The 22,192-nt window shown below is 52.2% G+C and overlaps 8 protein-coding genes across 8 annotated transcripts; 4 read left to right on the plus strand and 4 right to left on the minus strand.

Annotated features, from left to right (window-relative positions):
- Positions 1-468: 468 nt before the first annotated feature.
- BJY04DRAFT_118277 (iron-containing alcohol dehydrogenase) lies at positions 469-1,919 on the minus strand. The gene is made up of 3 exons (XM_073708283.1): positions 1,482-1,919; positions 901-1,434; positions 469-846 (listed from the first exon to the last, which is right to left on the minus strand). The coding sequence occupies exons 1-3, from the start codon at positions 1,827-1,829 to the stop codon at positions 475-477; spliced, it is 1,254 nt and encodes a 417-aa protein (XP_073575645.1). The 5' UTR covers positions 1,830-1,919; the 3' UTR covers positions 469-474.
- A 256-nt stretch (positions 1,920-2,175) lies between these two features.
- BJY04DRAFT_179279 (carboxymuconolactone decarboxylase family protein) lies at positions 2,176-3,188 on the plus strand. The gene has a single exon (XM_073709881.1). The coding sequence runs from the start codon at positions 2,219-2,221 to the stop codon at positions 2,912-2,914; it is 696 nt and encodes a 231-aa protein (XP_073575646.1). The 5' UTR covers positions 2,176-2,218; the 3' UTR covers positions 2,915-3,188.
- Positions 3,189-3,317: 129 nt separating this feature from the next.
- On the minus strand, positions 3,318-4,923 carry BJY04DRAFT_179280 (sialidase family protein). Its single transcript, XM_073709882.1, has one exon. The coding sequence runs from the start codon at positions 4,572-4,574 to the stop codon at positions 3,450-3,452; it is 1,125 nt and encodes a 374-aa protein (XP_073575647.1). The 5' UTR covers positions 4,575-4,923; the 3' UTR covers positions 3,318-3,449.
- Positions 4,924-4,952: 29 nt separating this feature from the next.
- Positions 4,953-6,172, minus strand: BJY04DRAFT_179281 (uncharacterized protein). Its single transcript, XM_073709883.1, has 2 exons — positions 5,587-6,172; positions 4,953-5,522 (listed from the first exon to the last, which is right to left on the minus strand). The coding sequence occupies exons 1-2, from the start codon at positions 6,070-6,072 to the stop codon at positions 5,076-5,078; spliced, it is 933 nt and encodes a 310-aa protein (XP_073575648.1). The 5' UTR covers positions 6,073-6,172; the 3' UTR covers positions 4,953-5,075.
- A 188-nt stretch (positions 6,173-6,360) lies between these two features.
- BJY04DRAFT_214033 (uncharacterized protein) lies at positions 6,361-9,391 on the plus strand (the record flags this gene model as incomplete). Its single annotated transcript, XM_073715096.1, has 5 exons — positions 6,361-6,370; positions 6,432-6,471; positions 6,532-6,875; positions 6,926-9,093; positions 9,164-9,391. 5 exons carry the CDS (start codon positions 6,361-6,363, stop codon positions 9,389-9,391), a joined length of 2,790 nt encoding a protein of 929 aa, XP_073575649.1.
- A 1,000-nt stretch (positions 9,392-10,391) lies between these two features.
- Positions 10,392-12,193, plus strand: BJY04DRAFT_118338 (alkene reductase). Its single transcript, XM_073708284.1, has one exon. It carries the CDS (start codon positions 10,608-10,610, stop codon positions 11,742-11,744), a length of 1,137 nt encoding a protein of 378 aa, XP_073575650.1. The 5' UTR covers positions 10,392-10,607; the 3' UTR covers positions 11,745-12,193.
- A 4,445-nt stretch (positions 12,194-16,638) lies between these two features.
- Positions 16,639-18,323, plus strand: BJY04DRAFT_118345 (acetate uptake transporter family protein). The gene is made up of 4 exons (XM_073708285.1): positions 16,639-16,782; positions 17,105-17,520; positions 17,583-17,751; positions 17,808-18,323. The coding sequence occupies exons 2-4, from the start codon at positions 17,126-17,128 to the stop codon at positions 18,129-18,131; spliced, it is 888 nt and encodes a 295-aa protein (XP_073575651.1). The 5' UTR covers positions 16,639-16,782; positions 17,105-17,125; the 3' UTR covers positions 18,132-18,323.
- A 952-nt stretch (positions 18,324-19,275) lies between these two features.
- BJY04DRAFT_118424 (transcription factor domain-containing protein) lies at positions 19,276-22,095 on the minus strand. The gene is made up of 4 exons (XM_073708286.1): positions 20,897-22,095; positions 20,526-20,842; positions 20,365-20,480; positions 19,276-20,316 (listed from the first exon to the last, which is right to left on the minus strand). Exons 1-4 carry the CDS (start codon positions 21,891-21,893, stop codon positions 19,566-19,568), a joined length of 2,181 nt encoding a protein of 726 aa, XP_073575652.1. The 5' UTR covers positions 21,894-22,095; the 3' UTR covers positions 19,276-19,565.
- Positions 22,096-22,192: the final 97 nt, after the last annotated feature.

Consider the following 22,192-nt stretch of genomic DNA (forward strand, 5'->3'; position numbering starts at 1 on the left):
CGCCGTTTCGGGATTTCAACGAGAGTGGGAGGTCGCTGGATCGGAGGACAAAGGGGTGTGCTCTTGTTACGAAGTTATGATTGGTCTGTCGTCGATCTGGTGCACAAGATGATTCGGATTGTGGAGCGTCCGAACTGGATTTGACAGAGCTACACCCGTTATTTTGATATAGAATACGATACCCGTTGGAAGGTCTTCGGTCTGAACGCTCTCGGAGTCATAATGGCGTGTTCATCCTCAATTCGTCTTTCGCTTTTCACCGGTCTCATTGGTGTATACAAGAGGGGATACTCGGGTTCAGGTTCATTTGTTGGAGTACAGCAGGTGCTTATCTTTTCTTATGTTGAAGTCTTCGCAGTACCTGCTTATCTTTTAAGTTCAGCCCACGTGCCATACACTGGTCATTTACATTCACCCATGGGTCACACGACTTTATACCAAAATTATCGACCTAGATTTTGAATACAAGTCCGCTTAAACAACCATCTCCAAAATCTCCAATACCTGCTCCTTCTCATTCAGCGGCACCGGGTTTGTCCTCACCCAGCGATCCGCCAGCGAGTTCTGTGCCAATCCATCCAGTTTATCCCGTCCAACGCCAACCTCTTTCAGAGATCGCGGCATGCCGAGTTCCCGAATTACGGCATCAAGCACGTCACCGAGATCGGCGGTATCTTTCTGCAAACCGCGTGATTCAACAACCTTCACGACAATATCCTGCTTGAGCAGGAAGTCGCGGAGTCTTGCTTGCCGCTCATTGTTGGCGTTGTACTTTGCGTTGTATTTGCAGACGGCGGGGAGGAGGATGCAGCTTGTTTCGCCATGGCCGACACCGAGGGGGCCGAGCTGTTGCAGTCGGTTAACAGATGTATTGTTTGATGACGGCGGGAGTAATCATACCTGGTGTCCAATCCCGTGACTAGCTCCGAGATCAACTGTGGCTCTTGAATTTGTGCAGGCTGCCATGGCATCCACAGAGCCGAGTTGACAGGTCAATCGCGCATCAAGATCCTTTCCTTCGGGGTCATGGCGACACCTCACAAGGCCAGGAACTAAGTTTGCGAGGGCATTCAGTGAAAGCTGATCCGTGTCTTCAGTTGTTCCCTTAATCGCGCAGTAGGTCTCGACGCAGTGGTCTACAGCCCGGATACCGGTGCTCAGCCAGATCGACTCCGGTGTCGTCGATGCGATGAGCGCCGGGTCGAGGACAATCAATTGAGGGCCGCGGCAGGGCGCCTGGAAGGAGTGTTTGCGGTGGGTCTGGTCGTTGGTTGCGCCAGCGAAGTTGGAATATTCGCCCGCTGAAAGAGTTGTAGGGACGGAGACAATGGGGATGGAGGGTGGGCGGGGGTCAGGGTTCGATGGGGGCTCTTGGTTTTTGCCCATGCACAAGGTTTCGAGGTCATCAAAAGATTCGGCGTTGTTTGCGAGGGCCTGTCTTGTTAGTGATCCCCCATTTTGACACTATTAAAAGGACATACATAGGCGATGACTTTCGCGCCATCCGTCAATGACCCCCCACCGAGTGTGAGAATGAGATCGGCCTGGGTGGCTCGAGCATCGGCTGCGATTTCGAGAACCTCCGACCAGAGCGTGTGACTCTTCATGCCAATCCTCTTCCCGACAACCTCTACCTTGACCTTTTTGAGCGTTTCGGCAACTCTATCGAGAGAATTGGTGTTCCGAGCTAACGACCCGGAGCATATGACGTAGACACGCGATGCCTTGAAAGTGTCGACAACATGGCGGGAAATGGCTTCAGGGAATGGAATGCCGTAAGAGATAAGAGGGCGAGGACGGTCTACAAAAGCTGGGCGAAATGTCTCCATGGTTTCTGTTTGTTAGATGGCAGGTTCCAAGGTTGGCTGCTAAGCACTGGCAGAGAGTAACTTCACATCTTATACTCGATCATGTGGAGATGTGGGGCTGGTGGAGGGTCGGACTTAAAGGCTGAAGTCAGTCGAGACAAGGATTGATATCCATTGAAGAAGAACGATCCAGGAGGCTCAATGGTCATGTTTCTACTTGGGTCTATCCTCGTCAGTGAAGCAATTGACGCTCTAAGCCCTCGGCATGCTCTACGGTACTACCCCTCCTATACAAAGTGCGGGGTTCCCAATCGTAAACATTTACCCGCTGGTCACATGACCTTCACTCATCGGCAATGATCAAGAGAACAATACCATCCCTTCTCTTCTCTATGCTCTCAATTTCATAAATGAGTCTAAGATCATCAATCAGACCCTTATTTCAACTCCGCTACTTCACAACTACCTGCCCCGTCACCATGCGCCTCCCCTACGCCCCCTCCGAACCATCCACCCCAGACGCTGAAACAGCCGAGATCTACGCCCGCATTGCCGCGCGCCGCCGCCCCAGACCCCTCATCCCCCTCGATCTCTCCCTCCTACACTCCCCGCCCGTCGCAGATGGCTGGAATAGCTTCCTCGGCGCGATCCGCACACAAACCGTTGTCGACCAGGGTCTTCTCGAGCTCGCTGTTTCTCGAGTGGCAGTCATAACCGGGGCTGTATACGAGTGGAACGCACATGCCCCGCTGGCATTGAAGGGTGGGATCAAGCCGGAGGAGTTACATGCGGTTCGGACGCTACCGACTACTGCGCAGGGGGATATTGCTACCGCTGTTGAGGAGCTAGGGAAGAGTCCTTTGACGGCGCAGCAGAAGGCGATTGTGAGATATGCGGATGAGATGACGCAGACGGTCAAAGTGCAGGACGAGACGTTTGCGCAGTTGCAGAAGGAGGGGTTCTCAGATCGAGAGATTGTCGAGTTGACTACGGGGATTGCGTGCTATAACTGTGTGAGCAGAGTGCTGGTCGCTTTGGATGTGGGAGAGAACAATGACAAGGAGATGAAGAGTGTTGAGGAGTTGGTGGAGGGTTTGAAGAAATAGAATACACACGGATAAGCGGAATTAATATTTTCAAAGATAATGTCCTGCCTTCATACATAGAATTGAATTTTCTTTCCCCCTTTCTTGTTGCGCTTACCTTGTAGTTTGCAAGTATGCCACTCGAGAAGGAGACAAGATCTCCGTTACATTAGAGTGACCCTTCGCTAAGACTGCAGGCTCTTCCTCGATATCTGGGCCACGATTCTCAATTGTCCGATATCACTTAATTTGCTCAAAGAGAAGGTCTTAGGTTAGCGGACACGGTGAGAGGTATACACGGACATGGTAAAGTACGCGCGCCCGGACCTCCATCGTTCTCTGCAGGGGGCTCCACAGGTTCAGAGTATAACAGCCTTATGAGTGAGCTATTTGAGAGACATCTTAAGGGCTGGTTGAACCCATTCTTGACACCAAGTCTAGATTCATTTCAGTATTTACATCTGTCCTTTACCCAACATGAACAGGTATCCCAGGAGATAAATGAAGATATATACCGCATAGAAGAAATTCAGCACCAATAGCCGCTCTCTGCATCCTACTGCAGCGTAATCGACTTCGCCTTCGGCGCTCCACCACACTCATAAGTTGCCAATAGCGTCCTCTCATCTACCGCCATGATCCCCGGCCAGTGACTCAAATGCGGACAGATAACCTGCGGTCGCGACCACTGGATCTGCCCATTATTCACTGGCGTACCGAAAACAACCTTAATCGCCGCGTTCTTCGTCCACTGCACCTGCCCATGATCCTCATCTGTCATAAAGATCACCGCAAGCGACCCATCACCGAACGACGCAATCTGCGGAGACCCCGCATTGTGACCCTGCGGGGGCACATACACCCGGTGCCGATGCCCCCACGTGTAACCATCGTCGTACGAGATAAGTGCCTCAAGATCAAACGGCCCGAACGTCGTCGTCTCAAACACCATAACCAGCGCCTCACGCTCGTTGTCATGTGTCTTCGCAATCCCGTTCATTCCATCACGGAAAGGATCCTTCTCCCCCTCGAGACACTGCGGCGGACTCCACGTCGCCCCGCCATCACTCGATCGAACTAGCATTGTACACTGATTATTATGCGCATACTCCTGCGAGTACGTCAACATAACCTCCCCCCTAAAGCCCATGCGCATAAACGGCTCCCAAATCCCATGCGGCGGGCGCTTCTCAGCCGCCTGCGAAAGGTATCTCCAGCTCCGTCCACCATCCGTCGACCGACAAACCGTGATGCGGAACTGCGTTGGACCATTCGGACCTAGATCGTGGTTCCGGAAAGCAGCAAGCACAGTGTCGGGGGCTACCTCAAGGAGATACATATTGTCGACGTCGCCATCCCCGCGCGAGACCTCGGAGAAATCACTGAATGTGTACCCGCCATCTGTGCTTTTGCCGATACAAAGAACTCGGGTTTTGCCTTCGAAGCGCGTGAATGCGGAGAGGATAACGCCGGAGGAGAGCTTTGCGAGGCGAGGGTAGGTACCCCGAGGATGGGAGGAGAGGAGCCTTTCATCTTCATTGACGATGCGGGCGCCGGAGAGGCCGGGGATTTGGCTTTGGCCGTGGTGTGAGGGGGGACCGGAGGGGCTCCCCTGCTGGTGTCCGAGGTGCTCGTCCAGGCCGAACTTTTTCAGAATCTTCTGGCCAAAATGTCCAGGCATTGTGATAACGATATTCAGGTGTATGGATAGTTGGAGAGGTTCAAAAACAATCTAGATTGAAACGGCCGTTAGGTATGTTCCTGGGATTGTTGCTGCCTCAAGGCTTTGAATGCTGATGTCATCTTGGCGATCCATGTGGGGGAATTACACGGCCCTTGGGTCGGACGCGTGGACGGACTATGGGTAGCCATTGTTGGCTGGATGGCGGCTGGGCTGTAACAATTAGTGCTTCTCTTTGTCCAGTCGAAGAGGGCTGGCTGGCTGTTGTTGGTGTCATGGAGAGATGCTCGTTCTGTGTGCGGGGAACAGCTGACAGCCCCACAAAGCTTGCATAGGAAATAGTGAGCAGGGCAGATTTTGTAGAAAGAACTACCTATCAAGGAGTATTGCATGATTATTTGTATATGTAGTTTCAGGTACTATCCATAGCGCCCTCGCATGTTTAATCAAACACAAATCCCGGAGAATAGTATACATAAGATTGACTTCACCAATAATTCTCTATGAGAGCCAGCGGCCCACCGTCTCCCCAAACCAACCCACAAGCTTCTCTTGTTTTTCGTCGCGGTCCGGAGCCACAGGTGTGTTGGATTTTATTGTATTCTTCAGGTAAGCCGTCTCTACTTCGTGTGCCCGATATTCCAGCTCACGTTCATGAGCCGTCAATCGCGAAGCATCTTTTGTAAATTTGAAACCGTCCGGGATCTCTTTTCCTCCAGTTACCTGCAACTTCTTCGCGCCGTCGAAGCTCTGGGATATTGTCTTCGCCTGGGGATCGAATAGGGAAGTAAGGGGCGGTGGCTGCTGGCCAGCTTCCTTGGCTTCTTCGACCCGCTTTTCGAAGTCCAGCATCTCGTGATAAAGTTTATCAGCGTGCAATTGAATCCGTTCCTCGTGATCATCATCCCATTCAGCTGCGGTAGCGTAACCTAGTGCGTTCAAAAATTTCTAAGCCGAATCAGCAATCAGCATAGGAAGCGCAAAAAATCACGGCACGCTATGACAAACCCACCTGCTGAGTCGACCAGCAACGATTATATGCTCTGTTCTCCGCATCGCATTGTGTGAGAGTCTGTGTCCAGGTTTCAGGCTTCCTATAGCAATTGCGCAAGGTTTCGTTCTCCAATGCGCAGTTCTCCCAAATTGCACGCTTCACCAAGGCATGTCTTGCTTTTCTGACTTCCGATACCTCCGCTGCTACGCCCGCTTGTGATTTTGTCTCTACCACGACGGTCCCTTCAGCCGGAGGCACGTATGTCTTCCATAGATGAGCGTAACGGCCATCAGGGTATAACGATTTCGAGGGAACGGGCGGTGTGGTTTCGTCTTGCTCATGCCATACGGGGTCTGCTGGCTGGGGTGCTGCTTGTTCTGCCGGGTCATTCACAGTAGCCGGCTCATATTTGCCTGGAGCTTCCTTCTCGAGGTAGTCGCGGAGGTTGGGGTCAATCTTCTTGACCGGGTCCTTTTCGTCGGAGCTTCCCCAAAACCAAGGCATTTGAGAGGATTCGGAAGTGAACAGCGCAGTGTGGCGGGAGTTCGTAGAAAGTAGAGTAAAGTAGCTTGTAGACGATAAGAAGCGATTGAGTAATGATATAAACTAGAAGCGCAGATGGAAGAGGTGCACAAAAGCTCAGCGGATCGACCTTCAACATGGCGCTAATCCGCATTGGGCCGGTTGCGTGTCGGATGCAAACACCTGAGGTCTCCTCCTCCTCCGCCGCTATACTAACAGCATCCATCTCATTTCTTCTTTACTCGCGTCGGTTTGACGCGTCGCTACGCGATGGCTTCTAGTATGTGCTTTGTCTGTGTCTCCGGAGCGAGCCGCAATGTGACTAACCCGACTTTCGACAGATCGAGAGGAGCGGCAGCTGATGCGCCAGCGCGGAGCTGGGTATGCGCTTCCCCTCATCAATGCCCCAATTCGAACTCGCAGCTAACCTGGGCTGTATAGAACGCGCAAGATTAAAGAGGTCAATTTTGGACTCTCTTTGTTTGGACAGCCCGCCGAGGACTCATCCCAGTCCGTATCCCGACCCACCATCGCGGACGAACAACCGCCTGCGCCCACACTCCCCTCACTCTTCCCTCCTCTTGCATCCGAAACAGCAGCTACCGAGCCATTACAGCCGCAACCGGAGCCTTCATTAGAACCTACCAATATTTCGTCCGCGGAATCAAGCACACAACGGACGCCGGGAAGCGCGCGCAATAAACTCCCACCCCGCCCCTCAACATTTGATATCCCTGCAGATGAGGAGCTGGATATATCTAGGAGTAATAAGAGGAGAAGAATTGGTGGGTTTCTGCAATTGAAACTCAACAGGCCGTCTGCTAAACATTGCTAGAATCCCCAAAGGAGGCCTCGCCATTGATCGACGCGCAACCTGGAACACAACCTGCTATCTCAACTCAGAGTGCCGTGGAGGAACCGCTAGCGCCCTCACTTAATGAAGGTATAGCGATACCGATTAGGACCGCGGCTACCAGTCAAACCCGCCCAAGACCCGAATCACCCACAGACGAAGCCCCTCCGCTACCTGCAGACGAAGCGAATGAAATTCCCCGTGAAGACCTGAATGACGCGCCGGAAGTCGCGGAGCTGGACAGTACCACAATCACTGTACCGGAACCACCGCAAACGAATGGCACGGCTTCACCATCATCAGATACATCAACGGGCAGGGGAAGGCGGAAGAGGGGACGACCATCACCCTCACGAAGCGTTGCATCAAATGCGGAGCCTGCGGAGCCTACAGATTCGACTGTGTATCAACCTACGGAAGCACCACAACCACCACCACAACTTGAAGAACCTACAGAATCCCCGCGAGGGCAAGAATCCCCAACCCAGTCAGAAATCCAGCAAGCTCAAGAGAAGCGATTACGGAGTCGAACACCAGCGTCAGTGCAAACCCCAGAGGAATCACCCCCAGCGGAAGCACCCCCAGCGGAAGCACCCCCAGCGGAAGCACCACCAGTGGAAGCAGCGCCAATTCGGGATGCCAGCTCCGGACCCGCAGCAAGCGATACGGCCACGGGCAAGAGTGGGCGGGGGCGGGGTCGGAAGAGGAAGAATGTGGAGGATACAGGAGAGGCTGTCACTAGTCCGGGCTCCAACGAATACGCTACGTCGCAGCCTGAGGGGGGTGTCGAGCCTGACGAGGTTTCTACGGCCCGTGAGCCAACCGGGTCACCTCGAGACCAGCTAAATGGAGTCGACAAAGGGAAGAAGCGCGCTGGACGACCTAAGAAATTGCCTAGCCCATCGCTTGTGCCCGTGGAGGAACCTGAACCCGAATCAAGACAGCCAAACACAGTCATTGAGCAGGATCAACCAGATTCCCAAGCGGCAGAATCGGCTCCAAGAAAGAGATCGCAACGGAGAAACCGTGAACCAACGCCGCGACAGGAAGAGCAGCCAGCGGCAGTGCCAGAAGTTGAAACGGCACCCGCTCCTATATCCAGAAGGCAACGGAGAGGAGGAGAACCAACCCCCATGGAGGAAGAAACAGCACCTGAAGTTGAACCCGAAGCGCCTCGCGCCGGTAGAAAGAAGAAGCAGCGTGGACAACGAGGAGTGACACCGCGCGAAGAACTTCCAGAGCCAGAACCTGAGGTTGAAACTGAAGTGGCTCGACCCGATAGGAAGAGAAAGCAGCGCGAACAAGAACAACCAGAGCCTGAAGCTGAAGTGGCGGTCCAGGCGCCTCGCGCTGGTAGAAAGAGAAGGCAGCGTGAACAAGAGCCGGAGGCAACGCAAACAGAGCAACCACAACCAGAGCCGGAGATAGAACAACCACGTCCCGGCAAGAAGAGAAAGCAACGACATGCCCAAGAGCCGACTTCGGAGCAACAGCAGCAAGAGTCAGAACTAGAGCCAGAGTCCAGTGCACAACCTAAGGGCACCACGCGCCGGCGAGGCGAGCGCCCAACAATGCAGCCCGAGGAGCAGCCTGCGCAAGAAGAACCCACGGAAGAACAGCCAGCTACAAAGCGAAAACCCCGACAACCACGAGGCGAGACCGTCCCAGTCACAGTCCACCGACTCGCCAACCCCTTCTCTCTTCACGGCGTCCTCGTCGACGAATTTGCCAGCGAAAATGAAGCCGACACACCAGCTGACGACACCAACAAACAAACAGCCAAACAACTCAGCCGCGGCGGCGTTAATCCTGCTGATGTCCTCGCCCAGATATGCCGCGAAACTCTCGAGAAAACTCTCAACTCGCTAAAGAACGGCATCTCCAACGAAGCCAACACCGCCAAACGCGCAGAATGGACCCTCCGCAAGAAGGCCGTCGAGGCATTCGGCTCCGAGCTCGAGGGTCGTCTTCTTGACCTCAGTGAAATGCTCGACAGCAACTTCATGCTCGGCGCAAAGGTCAAGAAGGCGAAGCGTAATATGATGGATCTTAGATCGAGACTCGACCAGGTACGCCGGGAGCGCGAGGCCGTAGCGCTACGAATGGACGCTGTGCGCAGGGAACATACGAAGGCGGAGCAAGCTGGATTGGTTCGTTCTCCCCCCCTAGTCTATCACACCCTTTACTCTGCTCCCATCTAACAAGTATGTGAAAAACTAGAACCGCTCAACAATAAACCACACCCTGCACAACCTCGACCTCGCCCTCGAGCGCGGCAGCCGCCCCACAACCGAAGAAAAACCACTCACAGCTGGCCTGGAGTTCCGTCTTCGACATATGGCGCAGAATGTAAGCTCCACGGTTGCTGGAGCTCGCGGGGGTCTGTTGAATCAGATCAAGAGTTTCAATGCGCAGCTGGAAGCTGTTGCGAAGCGGTTGGAGGGATGACTTAATGAACGCGCTCTGTATGCTGGGTTTGTACAGAGTGGTCGCTGTTTGAGGCGTTGGCCTATCTATACATAGATCTATATCCATAGCTTCATTGTGCAATTAGCGTGTATTCCTTAACTGGAAGGGAGGTATATGGGCAATCGATGAGTGGATTATGATCGAATAAGAATTCTACCTTGGATACCATGTACTTTGGATGAGCAGAGTGGGAGTCGACCCACGGAATAAGACTCGTACTGTCTATGTGAGTCTTTTAAGTGAGGTTTAGCAATATATATTTCCACTGTAAAAGCGTGACAAAAGCGCATACACCATAGCGTCAATGGTTACAAACCTTGCTATGGGAAGAACCTAAGTTGATAACGAGATTATGACTTATCTTTGTAATTATCTCTATACCGGATACCAAGCTACAAACCACCTCTCTATGACCTCTCTATAGAGAAAAACAAAGTACAAAGTAAGAACCTTAACTCTCCCATTCTTCTAAAAGCAGCATCCCCACCTTCCTGAACTAACGCCTACAAAGGAAATCTTGTGCCTCAATCCTCAGGCCTAAAGGCCGCCACCGGCAAATCCCCCGAGCGCGAAGATTCGAAATCCTCGGAGACTTTTCGCCCTTACATTCATCCGCCACTTGCGCAACGGCGAATTTACCACCGGGAAAGATGCCGCAGATACCGATTGATTGAGGAGGGAGTTTGCTTATTGATTCTTCAGCTTTCACGCTGTGAATGTGATACAGATAGGCTATCTATATTCTACAGGCTAGCGGACTGATGTAAGAGGCTGAAAGGATGGTGGCTTACTATATTCTTACCTGCGTTATACCCCGGGCAAACCGTAAGTTAATGATCAGTTAGTTAGATGCTCACGCTGCTTTGTCAGTCACCCAAGTTTTGGGTGGAATCGATCGAACCTTCACGATCCACGCCGTCGCCGTCGCCACGGCGATTGGGCCTCAAGGGGCTAAGATTCTGACGAAACCAATTTTTTCCTTCTATACCCCATGCCGTGGAAGCGGGTAGCTGGATTGTTAATCGGAATCCCCTTGAGGTTGGACCGTTGGAGTATATAAGGAGGAGACTGGCGCTGTACTCTACCTGAGGATACTCTTTGGATAGACAGAATCAAGCAAAGCATACTTACTTACCTCCTCCTCCTCCTCCTCCTTCCTACCTATTTGACAACTACAACAGCAACAAATTTCAATATGGCCTCCTCAAAACTCTTCCAACCCCTCAAGGTTGGCAACGTCAACCTATCCCACCGCATCACCCTCCCCCCCATGACCCGCTTCCGAGTCGCCGACGGCCACATCCCCCAAGACACCGTCCCAGAATACTATGCCCAGCGCGGCAGCGTCCCCGGCACGCTCCTCATCACCGAAGCAATCCTCATCTCCGCCCGACCCGGCGTCTACCAACACGTCCCCGGTCTCTTCACAGAGGCCCAGATCGCGCAATGGCGCAAAGTGACCGACGCCGTGCACGCAAAGAAATCCTACATCTACGCACAGCTCTGGGCGCTCGGCCGCGTCGCTGATCCCGCAGCCACAAAGGCAGAGACCGGCGCCGACAAGGAAGAGGTTATTGGTGCTTCTGCGATCCCCGCCGCTGAGGGCTCTCCTGTGCCCCGGGAGATGAGCGAGGAGGATATTCGCGGCGTGATCAGCGACTTTGCGACTGCGGCGAAGAATGCGATTGCGGCTGGGTTCGATGGTGTCGAGATCCATGGTGCGAACGGGTACCTGGTTGATCAGTTTATTCAGCAGGTTTCGAACCAGCGCGCAGATAGCTGGGGTGGGAGTGTTGAGAACCGCGCGAGGTTCCCGCTTGAGGTTATCAAGGCTGTTGTTGATGCTGTTGGTGCGGAGCGCACGGCGATTCGGTACAGTCCTTGGAATACGTTCCAGGGCATGGGTGTGAACAGTGATGATGAGCTGAGGGAGCAGTTTGGGTATCTTGCAAAGAAGACGGCGGAGTTCAAGCTCTCTTTCGTGCATGTTGTTGAGGCTAGGATTGCTGGAAACACCGAGTGCGATGTCCCCGAGGGAAGGAACTTGGATTTCTTCTTCAAGGAGTATAACCGCGCCGGCCCGATTATGGTTGCTGGTGGGTATGTTGGTGAGACGGCGAAGGAGGCTGCGGATGTGCATTATAAGGACTATGATGTGATGGTTGCGATTGGAAGGCCTTGGATTGCGAACCCGGATCTGCCTTTCAGGGTTAAGCAGGGAATTCCCTTGAGGAAGTACGAGAGAGAGCACTTCTATACCGTCCGCAGCCCGGTTGGGTATATTGATTATGAGCCTAGCGAGGAGTTCAAGGCTGCTGCCGCCGCCGCTTGATCGTTCTGTCATTGTTATGTTGCATAGCGTGCGTTTTGGGCTTTCTGATAGACATAGATGGCATAGATCTTTAATGGATACTTACTTTCTCTGACTCCATGCGTCGATGTTGTGTCTTTCTGCGCTGCGTACACGGCTTTAGACAACTGAACTCACAAGGCGTGTTCCTGCTCTCAGTATCAAGGCCTTCTCCGAAAAGATCCAAGCATTCGGAGAATGGAAGTGGTACTACCGATACCTGCTGTGACAACCGAACAATCAACCTCCTTAACTCTCTTCAATGGTTAAGGATATCGCTATATGCCGCATGGGTATGAGTACTACAAATGATACCTTCTGCCAATCACCATATTCTTCGTAGCGGTTTCGAAAGGCCTTCCAAGTCACGAAGACCAAGCGTCAGCGTGGTTCCAATTGGGCTCAAGGCATTGTAGTATGAAACTTCTGCAACATCCGAAGGCCATCTGAATAGTAATCACGAGTCCTAGCTAGTTTGTGCTGACCGACTGGGATCAATCGTCACAACCGTTGCACGACGCAGTATATGCACGACGCAATAAATGGAAACTTCGTTGCTGTAATAATTTCGACGCAGAAATTGGCCAATCTGCCTTCAGGGAGCCATCGAATTTTTAGAGGCAGCTGGATCCTGCCTCTGAATCACTCGCAATTCTGCAATTGCAGCTGATTTCAGTATTCGGGCCAACACGTTGAGGTATTCCGTAGGGTTGGGCACCCCGGATTGATGACCACTGCACTGACTTCACACCCCGCCAGCATGTGGAGGGGAGATCAGAGAAGATCAGAGGGAAATACTGTCATGATCTTCAATAGCTCAACAATGCAAATCACTGACTGGAGGAGAATTCCCGCCATTGTCTATGCCGATCTCATCATATGATGTGGAAGCCCATCTTATCTTCACCGCATGGCAGAAGATCATACGACGCTATCCAACAAGGTCAGAGCTATCGATTGATAGTCCGAGTTTGTTTGCTATGCCGCCGAGGTGAGGGTGGAGTTCCAAGGCTCTTGGGCATCAATAGCGAGTATAGCGCTGACAGGACTTTGGTGGCCGAAATTTTGGGCCACTTTTATTTACCGCTTCTTCAAGTCTTGAAACTTCAGTCAAGTTACGCCGTACGGAGTTACTGTGGCTTACCTATGGAGGGGACAATAAGCGAGAAGCTGGGATTCCGCTCCGCCGAGCCGATAAATGTTTCCCGAAAAAGTTGGACATGAAGGGAAATGTACGTATCAGATGCCGCGGGGCGGGTGTAATTTCCCCAGAGCTCGTATACCGAGATCCAGACTCGTAGAGCGGGGACGACTGGAAAGATGCGAGTATGGCGATGTTTTGTTCGGACCCGAGTTTGGTCTCGGCAGTGGGACTCGGTATTGGAGCGAGTTCGTTCGGGACCGGATGGAAGGATGATGGCTGGTTATTCGGTTTGCGTCTGACGTCTTACCGTGGTTGACGCAAGATACAGATCAGCTTACTTTCATCGTGCAATCTTCAGGAAGTCGAAGGGGCGTATCTGTTCCGGATAGTTGAAGGCTTTAGAGCAAACCTAGAGGTTGACAACAATCCCATCCGGTTGCCGATCCCCCTCATCCCGTGACCTTTGAGTCGCAGTTCACCACCTGTATTTATTCCAGCCACACAAATCATGACCATCATTGTATGACCGATGAAAAACCATCGTTTTCTCGGCGACATTGGGTGGCGCGGACTTGCCTGACTCAGTTGTCCTTGGCGGCATCAATCGGCGACATTGAGATGCTATTGGGTTCAGGACAAAAATACCGACCATGCTTGTTGTCATCATATCCCTGGTGGTATGGATGACTTCATAGCTCATTTGCATACTGCATTGTGGATTGTGTAGCTGCAGCCTTACTCCGGAGTACTCCAGAGTTTTGTAGATCTCCAGACAATCATCAAGGTTGATGTTGGGGTGATGGATCATGGAGCTCTCTCCACAGTCGGCGGGTGTACTCCGTATCTACCGTCCGCTCGGATACAGTGCGTAGTGCGTACTTTCGTCAACCTTCTCCACGTGGATCTTACCAAGCCGGAGGAAAGGAGGTCCTCTACTGGGAACAACCGATAACCGACAGTACAGAGCCCACTGCAATGATCTGTACGAAGCAGGTACCGCAGAAAGAGCGGTACTCTGAGTACAAAGCAGTGCTATCCAAGACCAGCACAGGTCTGCGGTCCCGGGGTCAAGAGTAATAATTGGCTCTGAAAACTGCCGTTTATTGCGACGCATACTGAGTTGTACTTTCCAGCTTTGAACCATAACAGCGGCATAGCAACCCCGCCGCCCCGGGCGTCTATGATTTGTGCCCAGATCGTTGGTGTGCCCCAGGATCGCCAGTGGTCAGCTGGCAGCCTGGCAAGTTGCAACTGCTGATTAATTCCTGGGGATAGTGTTACCTCCAGGCTCCAGCTGGTTGATCCCCAGGCAATGCACTGTGCAAGCATACTCCGAGCGCACAGGACCACAGGGCGCAGGCGGCCACATCCGTCGCTTGTTCAACTATCGTTGCTGACGCCTTCCCTTAGCCTATAATAACCCGTGTTAAGCACTCAAGGCGAGCTCGGCAGCGTACAAGCCATGCGCGGCGTTCAGCCATCGGGTGTGCCATCTCGTACCAAGCATTTCTCCCTGCCGCTGAAATTTACTAATAAACCGAGAGGGGGCTTTCGACTGCGGTGTTATACTCCGTACAGGGTTGTTGGGCCAGTCTACTCTGTAGCACAGAATATTCCCACCAATCAAAGCCTTCAAGTGAAAATGTCACGGCGCTCGCTCTAAATTAGCATCAGTACCAAGACCAATGGCTTGCAGGCGGGATGAAGTCAGCCAAGGTCTGGGCTTTATCAACTGCATGATTTGTTGACAGGCCCAGGTGACAGACAGCGTCAGACAGCGTGGAGGATTCTATCGCTCAAAGCGGAGCGGAGCCTGGAGGACAGCTCAGCTCAGTGAGGATAGGTCGTGCGTTGCCGACAGGAAGTTTTGCTTTCATACAGCATAGCTGCATAGGAGATGAATGGTGTTAGTATGCAAGGCCCGGTCTTTACGAAATGAAGATACGCTCGCCGGTCCACAAAATGATCGATTCCAGCGTGTACGCATGTGCAAGGGGCGTCTTAGTATGAAAATGACTAGTGAATCGATACCGTGCCTGTTGTCCTTGACAACTAGAACTGAATTCTGTAGGACTCTCTGCAATACCATATCAGGCACGAATGTTGATGGTGGGCTCGGAGCAGACTTTGACTGCATCGATTGAGCTTGATTCCTTTCACCGTTTCACGTCCGTGGAAGAGCCTACGGGTCACTTGTTGGCCCGGTGAGAACATCCGCTGTCGCAGGGATAAGGTGAAACGGTAATCTTATTTTGCCCGTCTGATTCTGCACGGTGCACCGCAGCACCATGGACGAGAGGAGTTCAACCGCGGATCCAGACCTTCAGGCTGATCATTTCTGCGTAAGAAGAATCCGCCACGGAAGGCTGACAGCTGCCCGTCGGCGACTAATTGCTGCAACCGGCTAATATCGTTGCATCTGGCGTCGAAAAAGTGGGTTACTTCGTAAACTGGCTTGAAGAGATTTTCAGCTCTGCGAGATGGCCGTCAAGATGCGTGTAGGATGTACTCCAGAGTAAAGTTAAAAAGCCAGGTGGATAATGGGAGCGGGATGCATCTAACTGTATCTGCCGACCGGCAGCAAATTCCACGAGAAAGCTCTCAGCAACAGCAGCGACTGGATCGATCTGGTCAAGCTTTCTGGGCCACCAAAGACCGAGGCAAAAGAAACGCCCCACAAAGCTAAACCTGCGTCGACGATGATTCCACAGGTTTTTCTCCTCCCAAATTAGCCGAGTTTCCGGCCGTCCGTGTCAGAGTTGAGAGGGTCGCCTCAGAAATTAGCTTGTTCCAGAGCGCCTTGCGGATTGCCTCTTGGATTGTGCGTCTGGGTCCAGTCCTCAACAAACCTGGAGCCTGAGGGTCCTGCCAGATTCCAGATGAAATTATTGAGCACGAGAGGAACGCAAAAGCGTCCTTGGATCGTCGTTGCGGAGAGAAAGGCAAACAGCAACAGGGTTGATCATTATTCTCTCCCACTTCAGGCTGACTAACATGTCGCGGAAGCACCGGCAACTCAAGGTCATGGGGGCAACAGTGCCAACAACAGGAATACGTAAAAATAAGCCCTACTGCCCTGCTAGAGGATCACAATCCAGGCATTTTATTATGAAAACTAAGCAGTAAGCGTGGTCTTAAATGGCGCTGAAGCGTACATTCTGTTACGAGGATACAACCTCCGTCATAGAGCCAACTCTTGGCACTGCATCCAAGAGCCAACCATAAATCCTGGCAGGGCAATTGGTGGCTTGTCATTGGCCTTGGCCCCGGATATCCCCCACCAAGAAACGCCCACTATGGATTCCGGGGTTCGCTGCTGTTGGTAATCCTGATACATCGCTGTTCCAGTTCTTTACAGACCTGCCGCATCTGGCTCAGCTCAGGGTCGCAGACGAGATGATCGTGATGATTTCTGGCAAACATCCTTTCACCCTTGCTCCGACGATGGTTGGATTCTCCGCATTTTGTTGGGGGTGGTGGCCTTTTTCCACGGTTCCCCGGCGAATTCACTCATGGTCCTCCTCCCCCAGTGCCTATATCTACCCGCTGCTGCTCTCGTGCAACTGGGGATTTATTCCCGTGAAGAGCTCTCAGTGGAACACTCAGGACTCTTTCTGTCAATTGTCAAAAGTTTCAAGCCGATCTCAAATCAGCCGCGGCGTGTCTCCGAGATAGCATCCCTTTTGTGGATAGAAAAAGGCCCATCCACGCGCACATCATTCTCAACGCAGAACCCTCGCTCTCCACTCCGCGCAGCCGCTGGGGAAGACAATCTTATTGGAATACGTACTAGTTTCTTCCACCGGGGAAATTCAAATCAAAATAAAACGGAAGTCGAGCTAGCTGATCAACCAACGGTGCTTCCTCCCTGTTTCGGTAAGTTGCTGCACTTTGCGTTCGTCCGGCCTGGCTTCTGTCATATCCCTCTCGTCACTTTTGCATACTTATATTGTCGCCTCTTCTCCCTGCTCTGCGTGACCCTTTTCTGCTCCTCCATCTTCCTGCTTCTGTTTTCTTTCCTCTCCATTTCCCCAGGTCGTCGAGTTAAATTGCTTGACCCACTCCAGCTGTGCTGTGCGCAAGTCGCAACTTATTTTTTCACTTTGATCCTCTGAGAGACTTTTATCCTCACTCCAGCTAGCTGGATTTACCTGAAGCAACGAATTGAAAAAAGAAGAAAATCAACTGACCTTCGAAGTCCAATCGCATATACTTCATCATGTCTGCCGAACAGAATCACACCCTCGAGAAGGACCTTGGTCCTGTTCCTCCTGCTCAGCACCATCCGGCAGCTCCCAATGCCGGCCTCAATGGCAACGCTCCCCTCACTGCTGAGGAGCAACAATCGCGCTTTGGATACGGTCCCTTGTCGCATGTCAACACCAAGGAGGCCGTTCTCCGCCCCTTCGGTGGTGAGTTCCAGCCCGGTCTCTACAAGTCGGTCGAGCAGCGCAAGTTCGCCAACCCAGCTCCTCTGGGTCTGAGTGCTTTTGCCCTCACCACTTTCGTCCTCAGCTGCATCAACATGGGTGCGCGTGACATCACCGCACCAAACATCGTCATCGCGCTCGCTTTTGGTTATGGTGGTCTCGTACAATTGCTTGCTGGCATGTGGTAAGTCTTGTCGCCGTTGCGCCCTTGGCATATGGAGATCTTGCTAACCATGACGTTTGCAGGGAAATGGCCGTTGGTAACACTTTCGGTGCCACTGCTCTGTCTTCCTATGGTGGTTTCTGGCTGTCTTTCGCCATTGTCCTTACCCCGGGTGGTTTCAGCATTGAGGAGAACCTGATCGCCACCGGTGGCCACGCCATGTTCTACAACTCTTTCGGATTGTTCCTTATGGTAAGTTACTGATCTCCATACTGCGCTCCAAATCTTGGCGCTAACAGCACCCCCAGGGCTGGTTCATCTTCACCACCATCCTGCTCTTCTGCACTCTGCGATCCACCGTGGCCTTCTTCCTCCTGTTCTTCTTCCTCGACCTTGCCTTCCTGATGCTCGGTGTCGGTTACATCCAGCGTGACGCCGCAGGTGCACCCAACCCGCCCGTCATCAAGGCCGGTGGTTTCTTCGGTCTCCTCGCTGCTTTCGCTGCTTGGTACAACGCCCTCGCCGGTATTGCCGACAGCAGCAACAGCTTCTTCGTCATCCCGGTCGCCCATTTCCCCTGGTCTCCCACTGGTCGCGCCCGCCGCGAGAAGACCGAGCGCGAGACTGTCTAAGTCTCTTCCCCGCATCGTTAATGAGTGATGTCATTCGATCGGGCGTGGGAACAACAGCCCCACATACAAGCAGAAACCCAATATTTTCTGCAATAATTATCCCAGATACCCAACCAATGTTATAGGAGTATGGCAAGATTGTTGCTTTGCTTGGCGGTTCGGGGCTCGAGTTCGTTTTCTTAGGGAGGGCTGATTCTCGGTTCGAGATTGGCACTCGGCTGCAGGATCGGCTCATTCGGTGGACTTGACTCGAACTTGCGCACAGCAAGCGGTATATATGGTCTTGCTGGTATATTATCACGTTTTTTCTTTGTTGGTTTCCTATGCCGATTAATCATTTGGATCAGTGTCTCTAGTTCTGTTGTAATATGAATACGAGTTGTGATGATATGATGTTTTGCCTTCTGTCTTCGCCTTCGGGCTTTGTATCGTTTTATCGTATGCCAGTTCGTCCTTGGGTCTCAGCTAGCGAGGTGCAGATGCTCGTGCTCGTAAAGATGCCGTTGCGTTTATTTTCGAGTGCTCTGGTCTGTTAGCATCAGCAGCTTGAGCCTTGAGCTGACACAAGACAAGACCGTAGTCATGCATGTCAATGTCAGCCAAGCATCATCGACATAGTCACAGCCAATCCCAAGAGCTAAAGCTGAGCATTCCAAGACATGCAAGAATACCGGTCGAAAACATCCCGTGAAGAACAATAAGGTAAGCAGGCAGCAGCAAAGGGGAGGCGAGTATACGAGTTATGGATCAAGCTTCATACTCAACCCTCGTTTGTATTATCACATCGGCATTAGCAATGGAATGGAACAAAAAAGTAGTTGAATCAAAATCGAAGACAGAGCAGAGCAGAGCAAGAGACGAAAAGGAAAAGAAAAACAGAGGGGAGGAAGAAGGTGTTTATAAGAGTTTTATTAGACAGGAGGAGAGTGGGGATAGGTCGGTGATTTCTCGGTGCTTCACTTTCCCTGGTCTGTGCTGAGGGAAATACCTGCTTGCACGACCCGGCGGAAGCTCGGACGGGGGAAGCTCGGTGCTTACGATGGATGAGCTTCCTACCGCTACCATAGCTGGCTAGCAGCATAGTAGTATTACTTATCTGGTGGCCGTCTAGACTCTTCTTATGAGTCTATGGAGTAGACTAGTCAATGAATGACATGGGGTGATCTGATGTGACGTGTGGGACTGACTTGTGTTATCTAGGGTCTGCGTAGACTAGGCTGCAAATTCTGAAGGTATACGGGTCAATCTAGTTTGGGTCGATCCTACTTAGAGCATGGAGGTCCAACTACTAAAGAAGAGAGGGGTCGTGGATTGATTCATCAACATAGCTCATCTCGTATGTACATGTCTCATTAATTGTACCTGCATGTAACCCCATATAGGGCACATATACGGCCACGTAGATGTATAATATGTGTATATATAGTCTTCGCATCAATTACTGTTTATACAATTCTGCGGCGCCGGCATTGTCTGGAGCTCGTCCCATAATGCACGTAACGGGCCGATATAGCACCGGTCTACATAGAAGTAGCCGAACAGAATGGCACGAAGCTCCTGCCATGACCGGACGCCTTGCAGACGTATCGCTGAGGCAAGTTCGTTGACGAAGAAGTTCCGCTGGCTGGGTATCCGCGTGCTGCATGCACCAACGAAGAGGAGCCAGATGAGGAGATCGCGACAGAGGTGGTAGCATCCGGCACGGATTGTAGATTCGAGGGCTAGCTGGAGAGCAATGATGGGTTTAGGAAAGACGGGCGCAATTTGGGGGTAAAAGTCCCAGATGGCGCTGTTGTGAAATAAGAGGCAGGCGAGACGAACGCATCCTTCTATTGTTGCGTCTCCTTTGACTTCGCCTGATGATGTGTATCGGTCGCTATGGAGGGCGTATTCGACGTGGAGCACCTCAGTGTTGTAGTAGCATTCGGTTTCTTCGTCGAACTCCTGCTCTTGTGGGCCGCCCTTAATCCATTCCGCGTACCAGACAAGCTCCGCAAGGTCGTATATAACTTTTGACATGACATCACCAAAGATGCCGGGTATCTGAACTAAATTCACTAAACTGGAAGCCGTTGATTCCAGGTCTTTGTTCGGCGGCGTGATAGAAAAGTTCGCCGGGCGGGCATAGCGAACGAAGGGAAATATAGGTTTGGTCAAAGACATGCATGCGACACGAATGTCCGTCCTAGATAGGTGTTAAATACGCATTAGAAGGCTGCTGTGGGACACAAACCATGATATCTGAAATCGGACATCATCGGCGACATCTGCGAAGCTAATTCTCATTCCAACCATCTGCCTCAGACCTGCAAGATGGATTTTGAGGTAATCGGGATCTCCGGTTGCGATCTAGACATGTCAGATAGAACTTGTGAGCAATTTCGGGAGCCGTACCTCGACCGTCAGTAGAACTGACACCGCCGCAATAAGCTCATCACTAGCGGCTTTATTCGGGTCTGACAGTCCCTCGTTGACAAGTCGAATAGTCTCGCCTCGGTGATGGAATGTGTCGAGAAGTAACGGACTGGACGCTTTCTTGTCATCCGTCAAGGGAAACTCGCCGGATTCAAGTGCTGAATTCGTTGCAGCAACACAGATACATGCGTGTAATGAGGCAGGATCATGTTGCACAAGCTGCGCCCAATGAGCCTCTAGCTTAGCGCCGTAATGGCGTTGTAGCGGATAAGCGAGTCGCGTCAGTTTACATAAGACTAGAGTAGTATGTCAGCACGTTAATCATCCCATGAGTAGCTTGTCATGCTTACAGTGTTGTAGATGTCGGTACATGCGCTCCGATAGCGGAGTATGCATGGTATTAAATGGATCACTCGTCCCTTGACCGACATAAGAATATGGTGACGGATCTTGAACAACGGCGAGAGCCTGACTTTCAGTCTTGATATCGTAATCATCCACAAGTTCTGCAGGAGCGGCGGCAGCATACTCGTCAACAGCATCCGCGACCGTTGTATCTTCCTCTTCCTCCTCTTCCTCCTCTTCTTTTATAGTATATTGTTCGGGGGAGGGCGATTTCGAGGAGGAAGAGGGGGTGGAAGAAAGAGTCGTGGTCTGTGATCCTCTTCGTGACGGTTTTCGTGTCGTCTGGCGGGAGGATTCGGTAGCGGGGGTTGCGGATGTGGAGGTCGATGTCGCAGAATTGGAGGCAGCCGTCTCCACAGGCTGAAAGGCGAGGTGCTTCCAAGCCTTGCTCTTGTATCGTTTGTTGTTCTCGAGCCTCTTTTTCCGGTTGTGCTCGGACATGACATGGGAGCGAATAAGCTTCAGCGTTTCCTCCCGAGTGCCTTCTGCGACCGATTGCGGGTCATTGTGAACCCAAAAGAGGGTCGAGCGACCTTGCGATGCATTTCCTTGCTTGCGAGGTTTGCGGACTTTGCTCACGGCCGCCTTCCCTGAGGCTTGACGAGCAGGCTCGCCAGAATTGGGTTGTTGAAAGGCATTGGTCTCATCGAAGGCCTCGGAGACCATGGACGTTGGAAGGGGGGCATGGGCGGACAGTGACTGCTGCGGCGGCGTGGAGGAAGGCGGAGAAACAGATGGAGGCGGAGGCTGGTGGTGATGGAAGGTTGGATTAATTATAGGAGTCGGGGTATTATTATTTGGCGCAAAATGATGATGAGGCAGAGGAGGTTGAGAAGTCGGCCATGGCCGGGCCACCATGGGATGAATTGGGAGAGAGTGACGGTGGTGGCCGTGGTCAGAGACAGGCGTGGAGTGATGAGGATGGGAGTTCTTGGCGTCCATCGCACTGGCGCAGCTTTCGCAATTCACAGCTCTCGTTGGTGATCTTCATGGGCACTCAATCTGTCATTATTTTCCTGGATGGGCAACTGCGAGGGCAGAGAAGAGCCGAGAATGGAGGGAGAGAGAGGAGAGGAAAAGCTGAATGGTCAGCGCACTGCCCTTATCAGGAAAAGCCCATCTCCTGCGCGATTCCAGAGGCGTGGGTAGGGTGGGAACTGGGCAACAGGGGAGCAGGGAATGTGAACAAAGAGAAAAAAAAACGCGACGAGGAAGTCCGAGGGAGAGAAGGATGGTTCTTA

The sequence above is a fragment of the Aspergillus karnatakaensis genome (genome assembly GCF_047715665.1).
Source record: "Aspergillus karnatakaensis strain CBS 102800 unplaced genomic scaffold BJY04scaffold_5, whole genome shotgun sequence".
NCBI classification, from domain to species: domain Eukaryota; kingdom Fungi; phylum Ascomycota; class Eurotiomycetes; order Eurotiales; family Aspergillaceae; genus Aspergillus; species Aspergillus karnatakaensis.